This window comes from Phyllostomus discolor, chromosome 4 (genome assembly GCF_004126475.2).
Source record: "Phyllostomus discolor isolate MPI-MPIP mPhyDis1 chromosome 4, mPhyDis1.pri.v3, whole genome shotgun sequence".
Lineage (NCBI taxonomy): Eukaryota > Metazoa > Chordata > Mammalia > Chiroptera > Phyllostomidae > Phyllostomus > Phyllostomus discolor.
Window position 1 is genome coordinate 62490369 of NC_040906.2, and position 23289 is coordinate 62513657.

At 39.3% G+C, this 23289-nt stretch overlaps 1 protein-coding gene across 7 annotated transcripts in view; it reads right to left on the reverse strand.

Moving 5' to 3' along the window:
• The window catches only part of TANC1 (tetratricopeptide repeat, ankyrin repeat and coiled-coil containing 1), a 221118-nt gene that overhangs the window by 134052 nt on the left and 63777 nt on the right, over positions 1-23289 (reverse strand). For all 7 annotated transcript variants that reach the window (XM_036023439.1, XM_028508691.2, XM_036023438.1 and 4 more), the window contains one exon: positions 14293-14372. In XM_036023439.1, coding sequence (XP_035879332.1) covers positions 14293-14353 — 61 coding nt within the window. In that variant the 5' untranslated portion in view covers positions 14354-14372. The remainder of the gene's footprint in view (positions 1-14292; positions 14373-23289) is intronic.

Consider the following 23289-nt stretch of genomic DNA (forward strand, 5'->3'; position numbering starts at 1 on the left):
GAGATACAATTTTTCCCTATGATACTGGTAAACATGAAATAGTTTGATTATCACCATGGCAAACGTGCATAAACAAGCATTTTCATATACAGAAGGTGTAATTATAAATTTAATGCTACCTTTTTGGAAGGCAATCTTACAAAATCTAAGAAAATTATAAACAAACTTGTTAACCGACCATTTTTCTTACAATTATTCTCATGAGAGCAAAGGTAGTTATATACAAGGAGATTCACTCTAGATTTATTATAATGACAAAAAAGATATAATCAATCATCAACAGGGAATAAAATAAGTTATAAAATATTTGTCAAATATAATACTGAGCAACTTTTTTAAAAACTATATATTAGTATGTGCTAATATGCAAAAAAGTCTTAAAATACATTCAGTCAACAAAGCAATTTACAAACTAAAACACAGTATAAGGTCTGGGTGGGTTAAGGATCTAAACATGTATGTATATTCATGTGTGCAAAAGTAGGTTTACAGTTGTATCCACTTTCAAATAATAAACAACATAAGAATAAACTGTGTTCCATAAGTAGGTTTAGAGTTGTGAGTACACCAGTTTATTCTTGTATTTTTATTATAAGTTATATTTTATTGATTATGTTATTATAGTTTTCCCAATTTCTCCCCCTTAACCCACCCTCCATCGTGTACCCCCCAACCCTCCAGCATTCCCCCTAGTTCAAGTCCATGGGTTGTACATATAAGTTCTTTGAATTGTCTCCTATACCATTCTTAACCTCTCCCTGTTTATTTTCTGCCTACCAATTACGCTTATTCCCTGCACCTTTCCCCCATTTCTCCCCTCCCCCTCCCTACTGAAAACCCTCCATGTGATGTCTATTTCTCTGATTCTGTTCCTGTTCTAGTTGTTTGCTTAGTTTTTGTTGTTTTCAGTTTAGCTATTCACAGTTGTAAGTTTGTTGTCATTTTACTATTCATAGTTTTTGATCTTCTTCAATTTCTTAGATAAGTCCCTTTAACATTTCATATAATAAAGGCTTGGTGATGATGAACTCCTTTAACTTGACTGCTTCTGGGAAGCACTTTATTTGCCCTTCCATTCTAAAGGATAGCTTTGCTGGATAGAGTATGCTTTAATGTAGGTCCTTGCCTTTCATGACTTTGAATACTTCTTTTTAGTTCCTTCTTGCCTGCAAAGTTTCTTTTGAGAAATCAGCTGACAGTCTGATGGGAACTCCTTTGTAGGTAACTCTCTCCTTTCCTCTTGTTGCTTTTAAGATTCTCTCTTTATCTTTAATCTTGGGTAACTTAATGATGATATTATGCCTTGGTGTGTGCTTCCTTGGGTCCAACTTTGGGACTCTCTGGACTTCCTGGAAGTCTATTTCTTTTGCCAAATTGGGGAAGTTTTCCTTCATTATTTGTTCAAGTGACTTTTTCAATTTCTTGCTCTTGTTCTTCTCCTTCTGGCACCCCTATAATTCAGATATGGGAATGTTTAAAGTTGTCCCAGAAGTTCCTAAGCCTTGTTCATTTTTTTGAATTCTTATTTCTTCATTCTGTTCTGATTGGATGTTTATTTCTTCCTTTTGCTCCAAATCATTGATTTGAGTCCTGGTTTCCTTCCTGTCACTGTTGGTTCCCTGAATATTTTGCTTTATTTCACTTTGGGTAGCCTTCATTTGTTCTTTCATTTTGCAACCAAGCTCAATCAGTTCTGTGAGCATTTGGATACCAGGGTTTTGAACCCTCCATCACATAGGTTGGCTATCTCCTCCTTATCGCTCAACTCTTTTTCTGGAGTTTTGCTCTGTCCTTTCCATTTGTGCCATATTTCTTTGTCTCAGCATACCTGTTAAGTTGTAGGGGGGTGGGGTCTTAGGTATTCACCAGGGCAGGGCAACCCTCTTTGCTGCGTTGTGGCACTGCCTGTGGAGGAGGGGCCAGAGAGGGAACAGTGCAGCTCGCCTGCTCAGCTGCAGCCCCACTTTCCAAAAGAACTTTCATGTGAGACTGGAAGTTTCTCCCACCGAGGCAACCACTATGGTCCACAGTCAACTCTGAGTCTCAGCTTCCCATTCAGCAAGTCCTGTCTGCATGGTCCACCCATCTTACCTGTCTGGTTGACTGTTTCTTTAACTCCTTGGTTGTTGATTTTCTGGCACTTCTGGTTGTTTATTGTTTTTAGATTGGTTGTTATCCTCCTTTTGGTTGTACAAGGAAGCAAAGGGTTTCTATCTATGCCTCCATCTTGGCTGGAGCTATATCTACCTTTTTAAAATTTATTTTTATTTTTGATTTTAGAAAGAGGGGAAGGGAGAAAGAGAGAGAGTGAGACGTCAACTGGCTGCCTTCCATATGTGCCCTGACTGGGAACCAAACATAAAACCTACACATGTGCTCTGACTGGGAATTAAGCCAGCAAACTTTCGGTTTTCAGGACAAGGCCCAACCAACTAAGCCACACTAGTCAGAGCTATTCTTGTATTATTTATTAAATATAGTATTAAAAAGTAGGTACAACTGTAAACCTACTTTTGTTCCACTCTGAAAGATCTAATAAAAAACCATTAACATTAATTGCCTTTGGGGAGTGAAAAGGGAAGCAGAGAACAAATGGGGATGGTGTCTTTACTTCTAATACCACTGTATAACTCTTTTTAATTTAACTATTACATGTATGGTGTTTGAGTGGCTTTACAAAAAAGAAAGTAGGATTGATTTATAATAGTCTCAAGGACAACAAACAAAAATGGACTTCAAGATACACAAAAAGAAATAGAGATATTACTCAAAGAGACTGAGTCTAGATTAAAAGCTGGTAACAATTTCAAAAATAATTCTTCTAGTGAAGGAAAAAAGAAGCCACTTCTAGTGAAAAAAATCAAAATAAATATCCCTGGAGAGAAAAATTATAAATATAAAGGAAATCTACTGTCTTCTATTTCAAGGAAATGTTTCCCTTTGTACTTACTCAGTGCCTGAGATACAGATGAGGAAGCCAGCCACAGAGTAGCAACTGAAGTGGTCTGGAATTAAAAACTAGACTTTGATCCCATCTTTACGTCAGCTCTATGACCTTGGGCAGTGGCTCAATGCTGCTTTTCCAAATACTCCTCAAAAAAGGAAGATGCAGCTCAATTTCTAAGATCTTTCTAGATCTAAAACCTTTTATTTTATTACTTTATCTTAGTTTGAAAGAATCCCTAACCATAATAATAAAAGAATATAAGCCATGGATAAAAATTATACACTTAAAAATATAGCCATTAAGGAGCCATGGAACTCTCTGGAACCACCCTGCCAACTGTCAGGAGCTCGCCAGGAGTCAGGCTCCCAGGACAGCCAGGCAGCAGGAAGCACCGGGACTTTCTGACTGTGCACAGAGGTAGGACCCTCTCCAGGACTGTGGAAAACCAGATGACTCGTTGCAGTTGGTTCTATGCTCCTATTCTGCCTTCTCTATAAGATAAATGCCTTAAATATTAGCAGGCCCTGGGCACAAAACACAAAATTTTAACAATTCAGGACGCATTTCTTCCCATCTAACACAAAGCAGTTTCACTATTCACAACTTCAACAAAAACTAGGGGGCAGCACTAGGAAAAGGGAAGAACCAGACTGAAGAGCCTCATACATTCCCAACAGAAAAAAAATGTAAGGACATAAAAAGACAACCAATGATGAAAAAATACAAATATTTAAAGATAAGAGGTATATCAATCTCAAAGAAATGTGAATTAAAAACAAACACATTTTAACCTATAAAACTGGCAAAGATTCCAATCCGTGAACACCCTCCACCAGTGAGAGCCATGCGAGCGAGCGTGCTCATGCACCGCGGACACAGGCGGCCACCAAAGCGGTCCTGAAAACCAAATCAGCCAGAGGTACCACGGGCTTCTGAGAAGTTCATTTCCTCTCACCATTAATCCCTTGCCTAGACACATCCTACTAAAATAATCAGAGATTTGTACAAAAACACTCATTTTCCAGTTATTTTCTAATGAATGAGAAAAACATGGAAACAATTAAAATGTACCCAAACAAAATTATGGTATATAGCTATATAGGTACAATAAAGTGTTAGGTATTTTTCAAAGACTAATGCCATTAAAAAGGATAAAACAAAACAGAAAATAATATCTTGGGGTTGTTTGGGTTTTTTTTCTCCTATCAGTATTTTCCAAATGTTCTCCAATGAGCACATACTATACTGAGTGTTGATTCAAAGACCAGTATTTATTCTCACTTTAAGTATTACAAAACCAAATGTATGTAATAGCTGACAGCACATTAAACTTGCTATCGGCCAGGCAGCAGTTGCAATGGGGCGGTCACTGACTGGGTTATTACAGTTGGTGGCGTAACTAGACAATTATAAGCCCCTTCAGGTTTCAGTCAACAAACGACTTACGGTCCACTGAGGGAAGCATAAGAACCCTGTGATTTATCTGAAAGCCTTACATTAAAACCTGCTTTTGAAATTATGAAAAAATACCATCAAACTTGCAGAATGAATGTCTATAGCTTGGGAGAGAGTACAGAAGAAAACAGAACTCAAAACACACTGCAGCATCAATGCTCTTACAGGCAGAGGTGATGTTGTGCAGGGGAGAATGGATATGGACAACTAGGCAGAAAAGGAGATTTAGAAGAATCAAGCTCTAAATATAATTTTGAACTATCACAACCAGCTTCATTTACATTTTCCTTCTATTTTATGCAAATGATTGAGATATGTAAAAATAACTCTAAAAAAGGAAATCTTCAGTAGTATAGTAAGTAATCAAGAATTATGTCAGTTTAATTAACAGTAGTTCCTTCTTCCTTACTAGTACATTAAATAATGGTGTGTCTTATAATCAATGAAATTAGGTATTACATTTATAATCAGAATAACAGAGACAAGTGCTATGGGTCGAACTTTTGATTTTTGAGAAATGAAATGGAAGTACAACCCTCGGGACATCAGCAGTGTTCCGCGGGCTCTCTTCCATCGTTCACCTGGAGTTTGCATCCAGGCTCTCAGTCTCTGCTACCAGCCAGTTCCATGGTCTGTAAAAACACCAGACAAGTGCCCAACCCATTACAGCCACCTACATGCATGTCCTGTATCAGAGACATCATCACTCCTCAGTAATCTGTGCTCTGGGGACAACCTCAGAGCACAAAAACTCTCATCATGTACCAAATCTAGCAGTTTGTCCCCAGCTCTCTTAAAAAGGGCCAACTCTCTGACACAAACTTTAAGGGACTAAGGAATTAAAAACCAGCGGCTCAGGCTGTTTTATCTTTACCTGCGAGATAGTGCTATGGTCCCCAGAACACAGGACAAGAATCTGAGTCTGCATTGGCACCTTTGATGGCCAATGTGTTACATAACTAGCCTGCTAGCAAAGGGGAGAGAAAGTAGGTTAGAGAGTCAGACACATCCTACTTTCTAAACCCCGTGATTTAGGGGCTCTCAATTTGATGCTGTGCACCAGGGCTAGGTCTATCCAAGTGGTTACCCCAAAGGCCATCCTGCTGGACAAGTACAAGGTCAACATCCTCATCCCCTTAAGAACAAAAATAAATTTAGATTATCCTCCATGGAGAAAAGAATTCAGTCTAGGTAAAAATTTTTGGTAGACCACCTCCCCTTTCAGGAGCTGTATTCACTGGTGGATTCTATGAAATCAAGTTTTTTACATTTCTGTAGAATAGAAATAAAACCTTGGAATTCCTCTTCTAAGAAATGAAAATAAGTCACATGAAAATTCAAATGCGAGTTTATGGGAATTAAGAAGCTACACATGACAAAGCTCTTTGAAAACTAGGGCTACACAAAATAGGATCATTGGTTTAGTTTATTTTTGTTTTTTGTTTTTTTACAGAAAAGAAGCTTTAATGAAAAAAAATTATTTGTGAAATGAAATTAGATTTGACCAAAAAATGAACGCTGAATTGTTAATTTATATTTACCTGTTAAGTTTCCTATTGCATTTATACATATCCAAGTGAGTAAGGTTTGAGAGTTTGCCGCATCCTTCCTGATGATTCGGATAGGCTGTGACTTACTTTGCTGGAAGGTCTTATTGGTCATAAAAAGTGGAAGCTCCAGGATGAGTCTTGATTTCACCTTCTTCCCAGTCCAGAGCTTTCTCTAATTATGTCCCTCACAGGAAACAGGCAGTTCAGGATGGACCAGTTTGGTCCATTACGGGTAAGTGTCTGACACATGATAAATGCTAAGTATTTGTTCCCTCCCTTCTCTCTTTCATCCTTTAGATTTCCCTAAAACCTGTGGGAAAACACAAAGAGAATGGGGAACCGGGGTTTCCACATATAAAAAACTTCATTAACTAAAAATGTGTTGAAATGAAACATCTCAGAAATTTTATAAACTGTACTTAGTAATCTATTCTTAAAGGTGCTTGCTGACTCCTGAAATCTCCTGAGTTAGGCAAAAAGCCTTTCAGTTTAACTTCATAAAGAAAAAAGGTAAAATACAAGTATGAACTTGATACAGGCTAAAAGGTAAAATAAATGGTTTTCAACGTATAAAACAAATGATTCAGAGATTTCCCACTTTTGTTATGAGGGAAAGAGTACAGAGAGCAAAAGAGCTTTTAGTATCCAAAGGTGATGACAGAATCGTTATTTGGAGTTGGGAAGCCACAGAAAGAAGCTTCTTAGAACATACTCTTTTGCCTGAGATCACTCCTGCTTTCTCTTCAACAGAGAAGGAACAAGAAGTTCTAGAAGGGTTCTGTTTGTTCTTTAAGGTACTACACAATTTTCTCAAGAAAGCAAAGTTGTACCAAATATTGAGCAGAAGCCAGATGTTAAGTGAGACGATATTACAAAGATGTTCTCTTATTTATCCCAAAAGCATCCCTGTAAAGTAGCTTGGCTAAATTAAGTAATTTGTCCGAATTCAAATACACTGGCGTTTGAATCTGTACTTTCTAATTCTAAAAGTTGTACTTTTCCTAGACGTAGAGACTTGTATGAGGGACAACAAAGAGAAAAACTGATAAAGGGACTAAGCAAACCAAAGGAAACAGCATTCCTGCTCCTACTGAAATCCAGCCAGGTTCCATTCTATCTTTAAATCTTATCTTAATTACAGAATTTGTTTAAATGTCCTGGTAAGGAGAGATACAATAGCTTTACATTGAATTACTTCTGCTTATTCTGTTGCTTGGGGAACACTGTTGGGGCCAGTTAACAAGATACTAAATACCCAGAGCTCAGCAAGACAGTCACTGCACTAAATTCCTAAATAATAGTCCACAACCACAGAAAATGGGCAATGCCACACAGAATAATCAAAAACAGCTTCGTATTTTCCAGATAAAACAAAGCATCGTTTGTACTGAGACATTTTTTAGACAGTACCACCAAAAACCAGACTGCAGCCTGGAATGGCTTAAAATACCACATTTAACAATCACATCAATGGCTTTTAAACTTTAGATGCAAACAGCTTCCTTTTACTACAAATTCAAAGTGAAGGATTAGATGCAAAGCTAACAGATTAATTCAGTACACATTCAAGCTCAGAGACTATCCAATGCCTTAATTAACACCATTACAAGTGTATTTAGCCAACCAGCTGGGTTTTAACAATGAAAAGGTGAAGGTCAGCTTTTTTAAAAAAATTAATTGCTTCAAACTAAGGCCCCCTGCTGGGAAAAAAACACAGATAATTAAACTGAGAGAAAAAGACTAATAATTATTTTGGTATATTAAGCAACCTTTCCTTACCAGTCTATATTTTTAATTGAGGCAGGACCACAATTAAAATTTCACTGACCTTTGCTCTTCTGCCCAACTTGAAGCTACTTCCAAACCAATACATAGTAACTAGGAGAGTTGCATGGCGCAAAAGACTATGGATTCAAGCCTGGAAGAGGGCAAGAGAAGAGCTGCAGAGAGGGGGAGGGACCAACCACCTCTAGGAAGGCAAGAGATCTTCCCTAGTAGTTCCAAAATGATGCCATTATCTCCAGGGTTAAAAACAAAAATACGATCAAGTGTGGGCTCAGATTATGCCATAGATGTTAGATAAAATTACATTCACTTCTTGGAGATCAACAGCAAAAAAAAAAAAGGCCCAAAATACTAGTTAAGCTATCAGGGGTATCCAACCCACGGCCCACGGGTGGCGAGATGCATGCAGCCAAGAATGGCTATGAATGTGGCCCCACACAGAATCATAAATTTACTTAAAACATTTTTTTTTGTTCAGCAGTTTTCTTTAGTGTTTGTATATTTAACATGTAGCCCAAGATGACTCTTCTTCCAGTGTGGCCCAGAGACACCAAAAGGCTGGATACCCCAAGAAGTAGTTATATATGAGTTGTAATAAATCTCTGTGCTTGGTTCATTTTTGAAGCAGAGGGGACCTGCCCAATGTCTATAACTGAAAAATCATCTGTAATGCACATCTTGGTGGGAGGTATAGTCCACCTTGCCCTACCAAAGCTAAGAAGTCCAAATACACCACACTTGTTCAGCCTCCCTTGCAGCTAGAACCCAGGCATGGAAACATTTAGATGCAGTTGCCCCTCACATTCAATTTTTCCTTGGCTATTCTTAAGCATTTAGTCTTTCGGATAAATTTTTAAGTCAACTGGTTATGCTGTGTTAAGAAAAATGACAGGATTTTTGGAGCAATGAAAATACTCTGTATGATATTGTAATAGTGAGTACATTTCATTATACGTTTGTCTAAACCAAAATAACGTTCACACCAAGAGTGAACCCTCATGTGAACTATGAACTGGGGTGATGATATGCCAATGGATGTTCACCAGTTGTCAAATGTCCTACTCTGAGGAGGGACATTGATAATGGGAGAGACTGTGCAGGAATGGAGTCAGGGAGTGTAGAGAAAATCTCTATACCTTCCTTCTCAATTTTTCTGTGAACCTACTGCTCTAAGAAAATAAAGTCTTCAAAAAAATAGGGTATCATTAAAGATTAAATGAAATGTACAGAAAATATTTTAAGATCTAGTGGTTTAAAAAATGAATTTGCCTATACAGGAATATGGTATTCCTCTCCATTTATTCAGGTACTTCAGTAATGTTCTAGTATTTTCTTCAATATGAGGCTTGAACATTTCTTTTTAGGTTTATATTTTAATGTTTTTGTTTCTATTATGAAATGGGACTCTTTCTTCCTATTCATTTGCTAAACAGTGCTGCCATACAGAAAAGATACTAATTTCCTCTTATATTCACTCTAAATCTTATTAGGCCCAGATTTAATGTCCAGATATTCCCACTCTTAGAATGTAGTAATTATTTCATATTCAAATTAAATAAGTTTAATAATAGTAACATGAAAGTTTTCTGATAGCAAAGGTCAAATAAAATAGACTTCTGGCCAAGATGGAGGCGTAGGTGGACACACTGTGCCTCCTTGCACAACCAAAATTAAGGACAACAAAAATTTAGAAACCAAAAAACAACTAGAACAAACAGAAAATTGAACTGTAAGGAAGTCCTGACAACCATTCATCCAGACCAGTAAGAGGGGTGGAGTCAGTGGCTGGCAGAGACGGGTCGAGACAGGAAAAAGCAATGGCTGGCAGACCCAGGCACGCAGGGCAAAGGTGGTGGCTCCCAGACCCCGGTGGCAGACCCCGGGTGTGGGGAGGCAACGAGCAGACCCAGTGAGGTGCGCAAGGCAGCTGACTGTCCAGTCACACATTCGAGCACAGATAAACCAGATGAAAATGGGCAGCGAGACAGAGCATGCAATCCAGGTCCCCAGCACTAGGAAGTAAAGCCTAAAAGCACTAATTGAAAACATTTGTGGAGATTGAGAATACCAGGTGAGATTCCCAGTCTCACAGGAGAGTTCATTGGAGAGACCCACAGGGTCCTAGAACATACATAAGCCCCTCCACTGGGAACCAGCACCAGAAGGACCCAATTTGCTTGTAGGAAGTGGCAGAGGCAACTGAAATCCCAAAGAGAGTGGAGCAAGTGCCCTTGTTCCCTCTCTGATGCCGCCCCCACATTCAGTGTCACAACCCAGCCACTGGGTTGGCCTGCCCTGGTGAACACCTAAGGCTTCGCCCCTCATACGTAACAGGCGCGACCAGACCCCCCCCCCCAAAAAAAAGGCTCAAATGGAAGCACAAATGAAAGCCCCAAAGTCAATACTTTTAAGCAACCAAGAGATAGCCAACCTATCAAGATGCACAGTTCAAAGCACTGGTGATCAGGATGCTGAAAGAATTGGCTGATTTTGGTCAAAAATTAGATGAAAAAATTAAGGCTACATTAAGTGAAATACAGGAAAATGCACAGGGAACCAATAGTGATGGGAAGGAAACTGGGTCTCCAATCAATGATATGGACCAGAAGGGAGAAAGAAACCACCAAATAGAAAAGAAGGAAGCAACAAGAATTTTAAAAAAATGAGGAGAGGCTTAGGAACCCTCAGAACATCTTTAAACATTCCAATATCTGAATTATAGGGGTACTAGAAGGAGGACAGGAAGAGCAACAAGTGGAAAGTTATTTAAACAAATTATGAAGGAGAACTTCCCCATTCTGGCAAAGGAAATGGACTTCCAGCAAGTCCAGGAAGCTAAGAGAGTCCCAAAGAAGTTGGACCCAAGGAGGAACACACCAAGGCACATCATAATTATATTACCCAAGATTAAAATGAAAAAGAGAATCCTACATGCAGCAACAGATAAGGAGACAGTTACCTAACAAAGGAGTTCCCATCAGACTGTCAGCTGATTTCTCAAAAGAGACCTTGCAGGCAAGAAGGGGCTGGAAAGAAGTATTCCAACTCATGAAAGGTAAGGACCTACATCCAAGATTGCTCTATCCAGCAAAGCTTTCATTTAGAATGGAAGGGTAGATAAAGTGCTTCTCAGATAAGGTCAAGTTAAAGGTGTTCATCATCACCAAGCCCTTATTAAATGAAATGTTAAAGAGACTTATCTAAGAAAAAGAAGATAAAAAACATGTACAGTAAAATGACAGCAAACTCACAATTATTAACAACCACACCTAAAACAAAAACAAAAACAAACTGAGCAAACAACTAGAACAGGAACAGAATCACAGAAATGGAGATCACATGGAGGGTTATAGCAACAGGGGAGTGGGAGGAGGAGAGAGGGGGAAAAGGGACAAAGAATAAGTAGCATAGACGGTAGGGAGAAAATAGACATGGGGAGGGCAAGAATAGAATGGGAAATGTAGAAGCTAAAGAACTTATGACACATGGACATGAACTAAAGGGGGGAATGTGGGTGGGAGGGGGGATGCAGGGGGGACGGGAGTAAAGGGGGGAAATGGGACAACTGTAATAGCATAATCAATAAAATGTATTTTTAAAAGAAAAAGAAGAAAATCAGTAATTCAGGTAGAGATGAGAAACATCCTATATTGGGCAAATAAAAATATTTCATTTTTGTACTGGTAAAAAAAATATAAAAGTCACATAAAATAAAGAGATGTGTAGAAGGTTGCCGACCTCTCCAGGGAGCTTTGAAATAAAGATAACACCTCATTTGCTTGCTTTAGATCAAGGTCCTAACATAAGAGCATGGAGAGAAAAAATACATACCCTCACCTGGCACTCCCCACATTATGGTTTAATATTGATTTTTGTACCATTAGCCCTATCCCCACCCAACTCAATGTCAAGAGAAAGACAGTGCTCATTTGCCCTGACGGAATGAAAACAAGGTAAATTTACTTTCCCAAAACACATTCTAAAGTTTTTAATATTACATTCTCTGGTGTGATTTTTATAGCCTCCAGAAAACATTTTTTGCTCAACTATAAGCAAGTCCTAGGTAAAAAAGCATAATCATAAAAGACTTTCAATATTTTTAGAGTTCATGTACTGTCTTTCAATAATTTAGTATCTCAATGTACATAATATTTCAAAAATCTTTACATACATATAACTTGAGTGTCATTTATCTGCTAACATTTTACCCATAGTTTATAGTATGTACATATGACATCTTCTTTTAGGGATAGGGGCTGAGGACATAGCAACTTCTCAATACTTGTGAAAAATACTTGCTTTCATTTGAAGAATGCTAAATTTAACTCAGTGATTATTTTCTAAATTCTTAAAATAGGTTCAACATAAAAATGTGGTTCAAAATTGTCTGTCAGAAACAACCCACAAAGGATAGGAAAAGCAGAACTCAATATTTTAGATATAAATATTTCCTATACTTCTATGAGAGTGAAATACATAACAATGAATTTTCCCTTGTGTTTGCAACAAAGATTGTTTTTAATTGGGAACAGTAGAGGAAAATTTTTCCATATTTCAGGAGATATTATTACCCAAGTTTCAGAGCAGTCTCAGCTGATTAGCCAGCTTCAATTTATAGAGAAACTTAGCTATGATTTACTTATATAATGAGAGTTGGCACAAAGCTCAGCACATGAATGGTCAAATTCCAAGTATTTTCCCCAATCAACTTGTGATATAACTTCAAGATTTAAATTCCATCTGCTTTGTTCCCCAACTAATATAACCAGGTTCTAGTTGAAAGGAAAAAGGCACATACCATACAGATGTTTTATGAGAAAGGTTCCCATTGATTTTTCAAGTTGGTTTGCATTAGTAAAAAGTCATAGTGTGGGACTTATTATAAAAAAAAGTTCCCCAAAAAACAGTAGTTGCTCTTAAAGACCAAAGGGGGAATTGGACCCAAAAATCACATGCTCTACAACTGAAAATTTCAAACATAAACTATGTTCATTCTCTGGCCCATCTGAAAGACAGGTTGCAGAAAATTATTCATATACTGTTATTTCATGTCTGGACTAGCCATAAAGGATGGTGGGTCTGTTGTAAAACACTGGTATGAAGCGCGGAGCTTTGGCTTGGAGACCCTGGTCACTGGCTGGTAGCTCTAGCCAGACAGCTTAGGATCTAACTCTATGCTTAAAATTACAAAGCAGCAAATAAACAAAGCTGCTAGGATGAGTGTCAAGTGAGACAAAACTGAAAAAAAAAAAAAGATTCTTTTAACTGCTTTCAGAAAATAAAGAGAAGGATACTTCGGCCATGACCCAACAGAGGGTGAATGTCCCTCTGGATAGAAATTATGTGAACTCAAAATTCTCCCTAGTAACAATTCTAATTAATTATGCAAAGCTAGGGGTTGATTTTCTAAGGTTAAGAGCTAACTATGGTGTCCTGTATCTGTCATTAAAAACTGGTTTCTTCTTTGTATCTGCTTACTTGGGCATTAATGAGAGCTGCTAATGGAATCTTAGCAGAGAGTTTACAACAAAGACTGGACGTTTAAGGTAAGTTTGCCATTTTGCAGACTTGGTTTCAGGGTTAACTAATAGAGAATTTGTCTAGGTTCCAAAATCAAAAACTCTGTAAGTCTGCTTTATCTATCAGTACAGAAACAGTAGACATTAATGGTATTACCACAAGGTATTACAAGATCTCTTAAAGTAAGGAGTTAACTATAACTCAGTGATGTTTTGGTATTAAGTGTATTTGTTTATATTTTAAGAGAAATTAGAAGTGAGATGTTATTCAATATATAATAATTTGGAAAATCAGCCATTCTCCGATTCTGGATTAACATGAATTTAGAGTGAAATGGCACATTTCAGGGATATTAACCCATGCTAACAGGATTTTATTGTTCAGTACAGGTAGACAACATGTAGTTTCTCTAGCAAGGGAAACAGGGTGTAATACTGAGTGGTCACCAAAATAACCTTAGGAGAGGAGTTCATCACAGGGACTGGAATGGGGAGTCGCACTGACCACACATGTACCAGTACTCCACAGACAGAAATGAAATCCAAGCCAAATTAAGTATGTAGCTCCATCATAATGAAAACCAGAAGTTTGGCACTGAGTGAGGTTACACCTGTTAAGGGGATAATCTGATACTCAAAAGATGAGGCCTAGTCAGCCAGCAGTTGGTCAAACACATAAACTGCAATTGCGTGTGGGAAAAGGGAAAAGGCTTCCTAGAAACCACATTCCTGGACACACATGCCATCCCACAACGTCCAGAACTCGAACTTTGGATCTGAATGACCTGTTAAAATTATGAACCTTACAGGTCTGCAAGAGGGATTTGGTTCATAACCCAAACTCTATTTTCAAAGTCACTTCTACAAAATCTAGAAATGTATTTCATTCCCACAGGCACCAGTGTGCTGTTGTCTAACTCCTGTCACTTCTCCGATGACCCATTCCCAGGCAGTGACATCCACCGGGCCGGAACAGGGCCCTAATGCCCTGACTCCCAACATGCCTGCCCCACCCAATTCACTCCCGGGCACACACCTGTCTCCTTCTTGCTTCCCTTTCCTCCCTCTCGGCTCTTCTTCAGCACAGCCTTCAGCATCTTCAACACTCCTTCACTTCTAAAGACAAAAGGAAGGGAGAGAAGAGCTGGAAATTAGAATATAACTTGCATATTGACACAAGTGTTAACTTGCGTTCAAACAAACACATCATTTAAGATAATACAAGGGAACCTTGGTCTTTACATTAATTTTTATGAATAAAAATGGGGAACTAAATGCTAAAGACACGAGTGTTTTGTAACTTAATGAAGCGATCACAAGTTCACTAACTATAAAAGTTAAAAAAACAAAACCACAACAGTGCATTCTCAGCATTCCACATCTAATTAAAGTTATGAGGGTAAATCTAGGCATGTTACTGTAAGGTGTCTGGCATAGGAATGCGGGTCCTCCCAACCAAAAAAAAAAAACATTAAAAGAGAGAATCAAAAAGATAATGGTTAAGAAGGAAGCTACATGGTCAAAGGCAATGTGTTTTACAGGTGCTACTGATTATATAACCACACGGATAAGGTTTTGGAAGACTATCAGAAAGCAACATACCTTGTAAGCATTTGCAAAATAAAAACAGTGGGAACACATTTTAAAACCAATGTCAGGGGACGTGATCAAACAGCCCACACTCGAATGGGTTTTTTACTACAAAGAGTTATGACTCTTCTGGGGGGTGGGGGGCGGGAAGCAGAACAGGCCAGTGGCATTAGGGCAGAATCCTTTCAATAAACCAGCTGTAGTTTTAAACAGGGTTGTACTGAGAACGTAAAAACAACACAATGGCCCAGGCCTAAGATGAAACCTGAAACCATCCAGACAGCAAGAGACAGACAAAAGGACCATTATTTCATCATTTTGGCAGTCTCCCTCAGCTCTCTCCTCCCTGCAGTAACTGAGATGAGATGGCTGGACAACTCCAAACAGTTAACAAACCTGAGTGGGTTGTGTTACCCACTGCACCATTGCTAATGCACTAAGGAAAGGAAGGTAGAAGGCGAGCAGGTTTCTCCTGAAAGAAAAAAGAAAAAGAACGAAGAGGAGAGAGCTGGGAAGGGAGGGAAAAACTCCTATACATACAGCAGCACTTCCAAACCTGCCTAGTTTGCCTGAGAGCTTAAAAACAGCCTCTGTGGAACACCGCACACAACCTCTCAACCCCAGACCAACCACAGGTTTTGTGGGGATCACTAAGAGGCATACAGTCCTGATGTGCTACCATTCACAGAACCCCACAACAGTAAGTACACAGGGTGATCTTTCTTATCACTTGGGCTGGGGTCTGTATGTATTTTTCCGAGCCCATTGTTTTCCTGATGAAGACACAGAGACCCTGGCAGGCTGACATGGGGGGGGGGGGGGGCGGGGGGGTCAGGCAGCTAATTAACAGCAGGGCCAGAATCCAAACTGCAGACTCCCAGCGAGGGCCCCCCTCCTCCCTTCTGGTGGGACGCACTCTTTCCTCAAACAATGAAGAGCTTTGGGCAACACCAATCAAACAAAAAAAAATTCAACAACAAACCGATAAACCTAGATATACTAGGAAAATAATACCTTAAGCAGAATTTGGAGAAAGCTATCCTAAAGTGTACTGGGGTTAAATCATCTTCCCAACAAGTCTTTACACATAAAAGAGGCATGGCTTCGAGCCTAATTCTCTTTTAAAATGCTACTTGAATGAACCCTAGTAAAAAGATTTGGGTTTCACCTAAAGAGCAAGCACTGAACCTGGACGAGGGCCACAGTGTGTTTCACAGGGGAACTGTAGAAACACAGATGTCTCCTGCCGGTCATGCTTACAAGAAACAATGCAAACTGTTTTGATATGAAGAACAGTAGGCAAAATTAAATAACAAATAAATAGATGCCTCGTAAGCACAGACATTTTCTTCTCCAAATACACCAGTCAATCTTCAGGATTTGTCATTTAGCAAAGATTATATAATTTTAAAAATAAAATGAAGAAAAATGTTGAAGAGTTCGTCCAAGGCCCCTTTTGAACTCTTCTGATTAATCCTGATGAATCACCCTGTTGGCGCCGCTCCACAGCCCATCCATCGTGCCACTTGAAACATACGTCCCACAAGGCAAGCACTAGGAGACACTGACTTGGGCATCTCCTCTCAGACACTCTGAATGCCTATTTTGGAGGAGCTCAGCTGTTTTTTAGGTTAGTTACATCTTCCACATCAATGGTCTTCAGTAAAGTGAAAGAGGCTATCAGATATTTGCTGTCATGTTTGGGGTTGTTTGTTTGTTTTCAGTTCCTGTTTTCCTCTATAAATAGCAAGTCAAGGGAAAGAGGTTAAATTTATAGTCAAAAGCTACTCAAACTGTGACCTGGAGAAACTAACTGATTATACCTGGGAGCAAAAGTGAGGAACCCCTGCACACGCTCACACCACAAACCAAAAGGGGGGAAAATGAGATAGTTCCCAGTGAGTGAAATCCTGAAATTAACAGACTACAGTGGAGCTACATGAAGTCAGCAGGAGTCCCAATGATCCATGCCCCAAAAGGCATAACTGGAACTTGGTTTCATCAACATACCTAAAGACAGTGCCCACCTGAAGGGGGTGAGGGGTCAAAAGAGCAACTATAGTAATAGGCTGAATATAGTCTAAAGAAGAGTATTTGACACACCTAACAATACCTATGTAATGGGTTGGCCAAAAAGTCCGTTATAGATTTTCCATATGATGGCTCCAGTAGTGCTTAGTTGTCTTTAACCTCATTCCAAACAATTTTGTTAGACTGTATTGTCACAGCTGTCATATCAGTGTGCCTTTAAAAAAATCAAAATTGGTCAATTTTTGTGCAGCCATTTTAATATGGAAGATGGAAAAAGATATGCAACATTTTTGGCGTATTATTGTTTATCATTCCAAGGAAGGTAGAAGTGCAACCTGCACTGAAACAGAAAAAGGGTTGTGCAGTGTGTGGAGTAGGTGCTGTGACTGATTGGACAAGTCAAAAGTGGTTTGCAAAATTTCTTGGTACTATTGACGTCTTGACCAAGTAATTCTTTGCTGTACACCATCTTATGCATTGGAAGATGTTTAGCAGCACCCCTGGCCTCTGCCCACTAGAAGCCAATAGTGGGAGATAGCCAACATACTCAAAATATCCAACTCAGTAAGTTATTGGTAAAAATGAAAAATGTGTCTTTTATTTTTATGGAATAAACTAAACAAACTTTTCAGTCAACTCAACACTATAAACACACACCCCACATCCAATTCTAGAAATGGATCCATAAGGCTGTAGGAGCCCAGTGCTATTAAACATTGGCATCACATAACTACTTTGCCTTGTCCTGATCCTGTTCTCACTGAAAAGCGCCTCACAATTTGGCTCCTTTCTCAGCCTAACAACAGTAGGGAGTGTGATGGTCTAGTCGACCCAACACAACTGTCTGGCTTGCTGACAGATAGTCCGGGAATAAATTAATAAATGGGTGTTCTGGCTTTAAACAAAAGCTCTCATGAGCTCTGTTAAAGAGAGCCGCTTTGCCAAGTACCATCTATTGAAGAATACTTAGTTTCTGACCCCAGTTTGAATACCAAAAGGAAGACAGTGGTAAATTCATGAATGTAAATGCCACCATGATGTCGTCTTGTGAAGTCAGCCAAGCAGGCTCTCCCTGAATGACACTTTCTGCTTGTTGTACACACACCCCTTCCCACCACAACTCTACTGTAATGTTTCCCCTAAAAAGGGTGAGCACTGCCCTGCCACAGAAATGAGTAAAATAGAAATGCCAACCAGCCTTTCCGACACAGTCATTCACACCCAACTGATTAAATGACAAGCCCAACACACTGAAAAAGAACGGCCAGAAGCTATCAAGTCGCCACTTGAGGACAATACATGTGGTAAGGAAGTACTGAGGGGCAAGCATTATAGGGCAAAACATAATAAAGTGTCCTTTTTCACTTTAAATACATTATAACCAAAATGCACAGGTTCAACTCAAATAAATACTGGCCAAATAGAATCCCTCAATTTCTCCCCACAAACCTTAGCCCCTATGTCAGCAAGTAGTACAAATATATGGTCAGATTTGAATACTTAATCTTTGAAAAACTAGAGACTTCTGCTGTCATTTCTTTAAATTATATATTTTTGAGAAAGGAACAACCAGCTTCTAGTTTATGACAACTGAAATTAACAGGAGAGAATTTCCTATAATACTCATTTAAAAGAAAAACATGAGTGTATGACATTACCCTTGAAGTCACCCGAGTTTCCTTACATCATACAACATATAAGTTTTCCAAATGCCATAGAGTCTTTCTATAAAATCCCCAGAAGTTAATCGAATATCAAGCTTGCTTTCACTTCTTGGATTTCCCCTTTAACACACAAAGTCTTTGGGGATAGGCACAACGTCCCCGTGTTTATTATCACGTGACTGCCGTGGTACATAAAGCTCAAGAAAAACCACTCCAGATAAAACAGTGAGACGAATTCAATACAAGACAAAATCTAGTCTACTGACAATCGCCATGGCACTTAGTATAACAATGGCCACCTTGTCTGAAATCACAGAGGAACAAAAGCATTAAAATTTTTCCTCTTCTGGAGTGTCATACTTCCTGTTTACACAATGTCAAGTTGAATCTGTGAGCTGAGGGCAGGGACTATGTTTATTCTTTAACAGACACAAACAGATGCCAGAACCAACTCCATTCTCAGTATTATTTTTTTTTGACATTTGACTAGGTTACAATGAACACAGATGAGTGGTTTCTTCCAAATCAAGCAATTAGCAAACATTTATAGGAGTTTCTATTACAAAGAACACTCCTTTATATTCTCACTCACTAGGAATGCAAGAAAGCTCAGTTAAATCCATGTGACATCAGGCAATGGGATACAAGGGAAGAAAATGCTATATTTCATAATATCCCTTAATGTCCACACCTGAATTAACCTTAAAAATCTCAAGATAATAAAATTTTATTATCTAGTTACCCTAAACAAACACACACTCTGCTCACTGCAGCAGAAGGAGCTTCTCCCATCAAACCACCCATCTGACCTCAAAGCAAAGCTGTCCCTGAAAGTGCCTCTTTTGTTTTGTCAAAATAAATCAATAAAGCCAGAGTAGAAATTTTTACAAGGGAAAACATTGGAAACTAGGATGTAAATAATTTTGAAGAAATATTTATTTCAGAGAAGAGAGAGACATCAATAACACCCTCAATTGCCCCAGCTGGGTGGCTCAGTTGGTTGGAGCATCATCCTGTCAGGGGTGTCCAACCTTTTGGCGTCCTGAGCCACACTGGAAGGAAAGTTGGCCTGGGCCACACATTAAATACATTGCCACACGTAATTACACAATAAGTCTCATAATATTTTAAGTAAATTTACAATTTTGTGTTGGGCCACATTCACAGCCGTCCTAAGCCGCAGGTTGGACACCCATGTGTGTGCAGCGAAAGCTTGCAGGTTTTTCTCCTGGTCATGGCACACGCCTAGGTTACAGGTTCAATCTCCAGTCAGGGCGCCCACAGGAGTCAAACGAATGATATCTCTCTCTCATTAATGTTTCTATGTTTCTCTCTCTCTCTCCAATCCCTACTTCCTCTCTCTCTAAAAATCAATAAATGTATGCTCAGGTGAGGATCTTTTTTTAATCTTCAGTTTTACAAGCTCAAAATTTTTTCTCCACATAGTAAGGTATGAGACTCATCTAAATAATCATGTCTTCTGATGACTGACTGCCTTTAGAACTTTTCTTTGCTTTAGCCACCTTTAGTGTGTACCAAAATAAAGGAGGTAGGTGGTGGCAGTGGGGGTTTGGAGCTGCCTAGAAGATAATAATACAAAACACAGTAAATAAGAGAAAACAAAGTAGAACAGAGACCACATAAGGGGAAAAAAAGGAGGGGGGAGTTGCCAGAGCAGCCGCCGCCCATTTTCTGGAAATTCACGGGAAAATGCATTATAGAAGCTTCCTGAAAGCAAGAGCCATATCTCAACATTCTTTCAGAGATCATAAGAGGCTGGGAAAAACCAACCCTTGGTGAATACTTGAAATTCCAGGAGGTTTCTCTCATATTTTTTTTCCTATGGTAGAAGAAGTCTAGGAATCAAGAGACCTAGTCCTATAGCCCTGGTGTCATCACGGTGACCGGGAACCAGTCCCTGCACTTCTCTAGGACTCAGATGCCTCATCCAGAAAAGCTGCGAGAGAGGAGTGTGGACTACTGATCAAGCAGCCAGAACGTAATCACGATAACAAGGAAAGAACGGGCCTTCAGTTTTGCTTCACTTGCATGGCTGGGAAACAGGGCATCTTTCGCTCCCTAAGAGACACAGGCCTAACCTTCAGGTCTTCTTCGTTCAAACCCGTTCCACAAATTGTGCCTCTGATTCCACTGTTCTTTGTAAGTTCGGTTGGTCTTGGGCAAATGACTTCGGATCTGAGTATGAGTTATTAAAAGCACAGTAAATTTATAGTCACTAGTGATGTAAATTGAAGTGTTCTGGGCAGGAAGTTTGAACTGAAATGTTTAACTTCTGATGTACGAAATTAAGTGGAAACTTCCTATTAAAATCACTTTCAACCTACATTTAAAATATTCGGTAGGAAGATATATAAATTCTTTCAGAAAAAGTGTTTTAGAAAAATCTGGCTTCCCTAAACTGGTATTTCAAGTTGCTGAAAAATGATTATATACAAGCTTGTTTAGAGAAGTTCTCATTTTGAATACTACTTAACAAAAAGGAAATTTCACTTTTGGAGGAAATTATGAAGAAAGTATTTGTTTCTGGCTACAAAAGCCATTTTTGTATATTGTGAAGGGATTTGGTAGTACTACTTTTTATTTAAGATTTATTTTTAGAGAGAGGGGATGGGAGGGAAAAAGGGAGTATAACACTGATGTGCAGGAGAATCATCAGTTGGTTGCCTCTCACATGCCCCCCAACAAGGACAAACCCGAAACCCAGGCATGTGCCCTGACTGGAAACCAAGCCAGGGACCTTTTGCTTTGCAGGAGGATGCCCAACCCACTAAGACACACAGGTCAGGACTTAGCAGTCCAAATTTTAATACTATCTTCTCCAGAAAGCCTTCATAGTCCATGGTAGTTAAAAGGTGTCTTTAACTACCATTCTGTACTGATACATGGTTATAAATTAAAAAATCACAACAAAAAACTGTTGAACTCTGCAAATCCCCATGGCACTCAGCAATGTACCTTATAAGGTACAAAAAACACTAAAAAAATCTCATAAAATGAGTGAGGAGGAGGGTTGTATGGAAAGGAAATCAAAACCAATGGCAAGTCTCTCCTACAATAGGTTGGAATTAACAGTTTAAGAATTCTTCTGGTACCAAGTGCTAATTTTCAACTTTATGGTCAAAGTTATGTGGCTTATACATGATGAACGGCACAACGAATCCAAGCTGAACAGGAAGACGGTGAGGCCTTGCGGAGGTATGACAGCCAGAGAGAACAGGGATGGTATCACGAAGAGATCAAAGAGCAAACAAAGCCAGACTACGTGAACTGGAAAGTCTAGTCTTTTTAAATAGACTTGAAAATTTTAGATGGGGAACAATTCTGGACAATGACGAAGTCTGCACAATGGCTAATACCCGAGTTTGCTGCAGTAGAGTGTCCTCAAGTGAGGGTTGTTGGAAGCAAAGAAGTGAGGGAACTTGATTCTTAGTTGGGGAAGGTAATGCAGGAGGCAGGATTTGGGTTATCAGCCACTATCCTAACAACTAGTGTTTACTAAATATCAGATAAGATGAAGTGTTATATACATATATAATCTCATTTTATCCTAAAAAACTCATCTATGAAATAGTTTACTCCTTTCTTCTCATAGATTAAAAAGAAGTTTAGAGAGATTAACAACTTCCCCAAAGTCACACAATGAGCACCGGTGGCACTGGAACTTGAACCCAGAGCTGACCTGAAAGCTCAGGCACTGAGCTGCCACCTCCAAAATCCTCAATGAGTTTGGGGGAGGCAGGATAGAGAGATAACCAGGAGAGCACAAAAGACAAGCCTCCCAGACAGGGTGGCTTTTGCAAGGGGGTGACAGTGTAGTGGGTATGGACCCAATCAAGAAAATCTGAGAGAAAGCCAAGCCAACATCCACTCTAAGCCCTGGGCACCATATGGCCAAAAGCTGATGGAGAACCAACCACCTAGGGTCTGAAGATGAACCCCTGTCTTTGAAGTGGTCCTATCCTCTCCCACACAGCTCTGCGGAGGGCTGGATGAGGGTCACAGGGTGCTCCCTGGTGTAAGGTTTACAGCATCTGGAGACCCAAGTCCCAATCCTCATTATGGCTTATAGCTCCATAACAACCACACCTGATTATATTCTCTTCTCTTTTCCCTTCTCCTTCCTGCTAAGTTTTGTGCTTGTTTCACACAACTGAGCTATGATCTTTAACTTTAACTTACACTGACCACCTTCTTGACCTATAAGAGTTACAACTTCCCAAACAGAGGTATGAGGCTTTAGGTAAACAAAATGACTGGGCAAATGGCTTTGCCTTCCATGGACTCCACTAATGGAAACACTGCTCCCTTCCCTGCTTGACTGGACAATCCCAGATCTTTCCCTTGGGTGTTATAATTTTAAGGAGAAAACTTTATTTCTTGTTCATGAGACCACTGTAATCACAGCAGCCCACTGGAGGAGTCTATGGCATGGGTGACAGGCCTTTAGTCTGTAAGGAGGAGAAACCTTGAGGACGTGTCAGAAAGTCCATTTTTCAAAAAGCGTTAAAAGGCATTCAATCAATCAATGCCAGTGGAATGAAGTCTGGTATTATAAATCTAAAGAAATTAAATTTTTAAAATTGTACTACATCTGGCCTCAAAGTGAAAAAGGTCAGACAACTTCAAAGATGCCCGCTGAAAGGCAGCTATTCATTACAGAAAGATCTCTTGCTTATGTAGCTGACAGATGGAGCATTCTTAGAGCCCCGGAATATAAGACATCAACA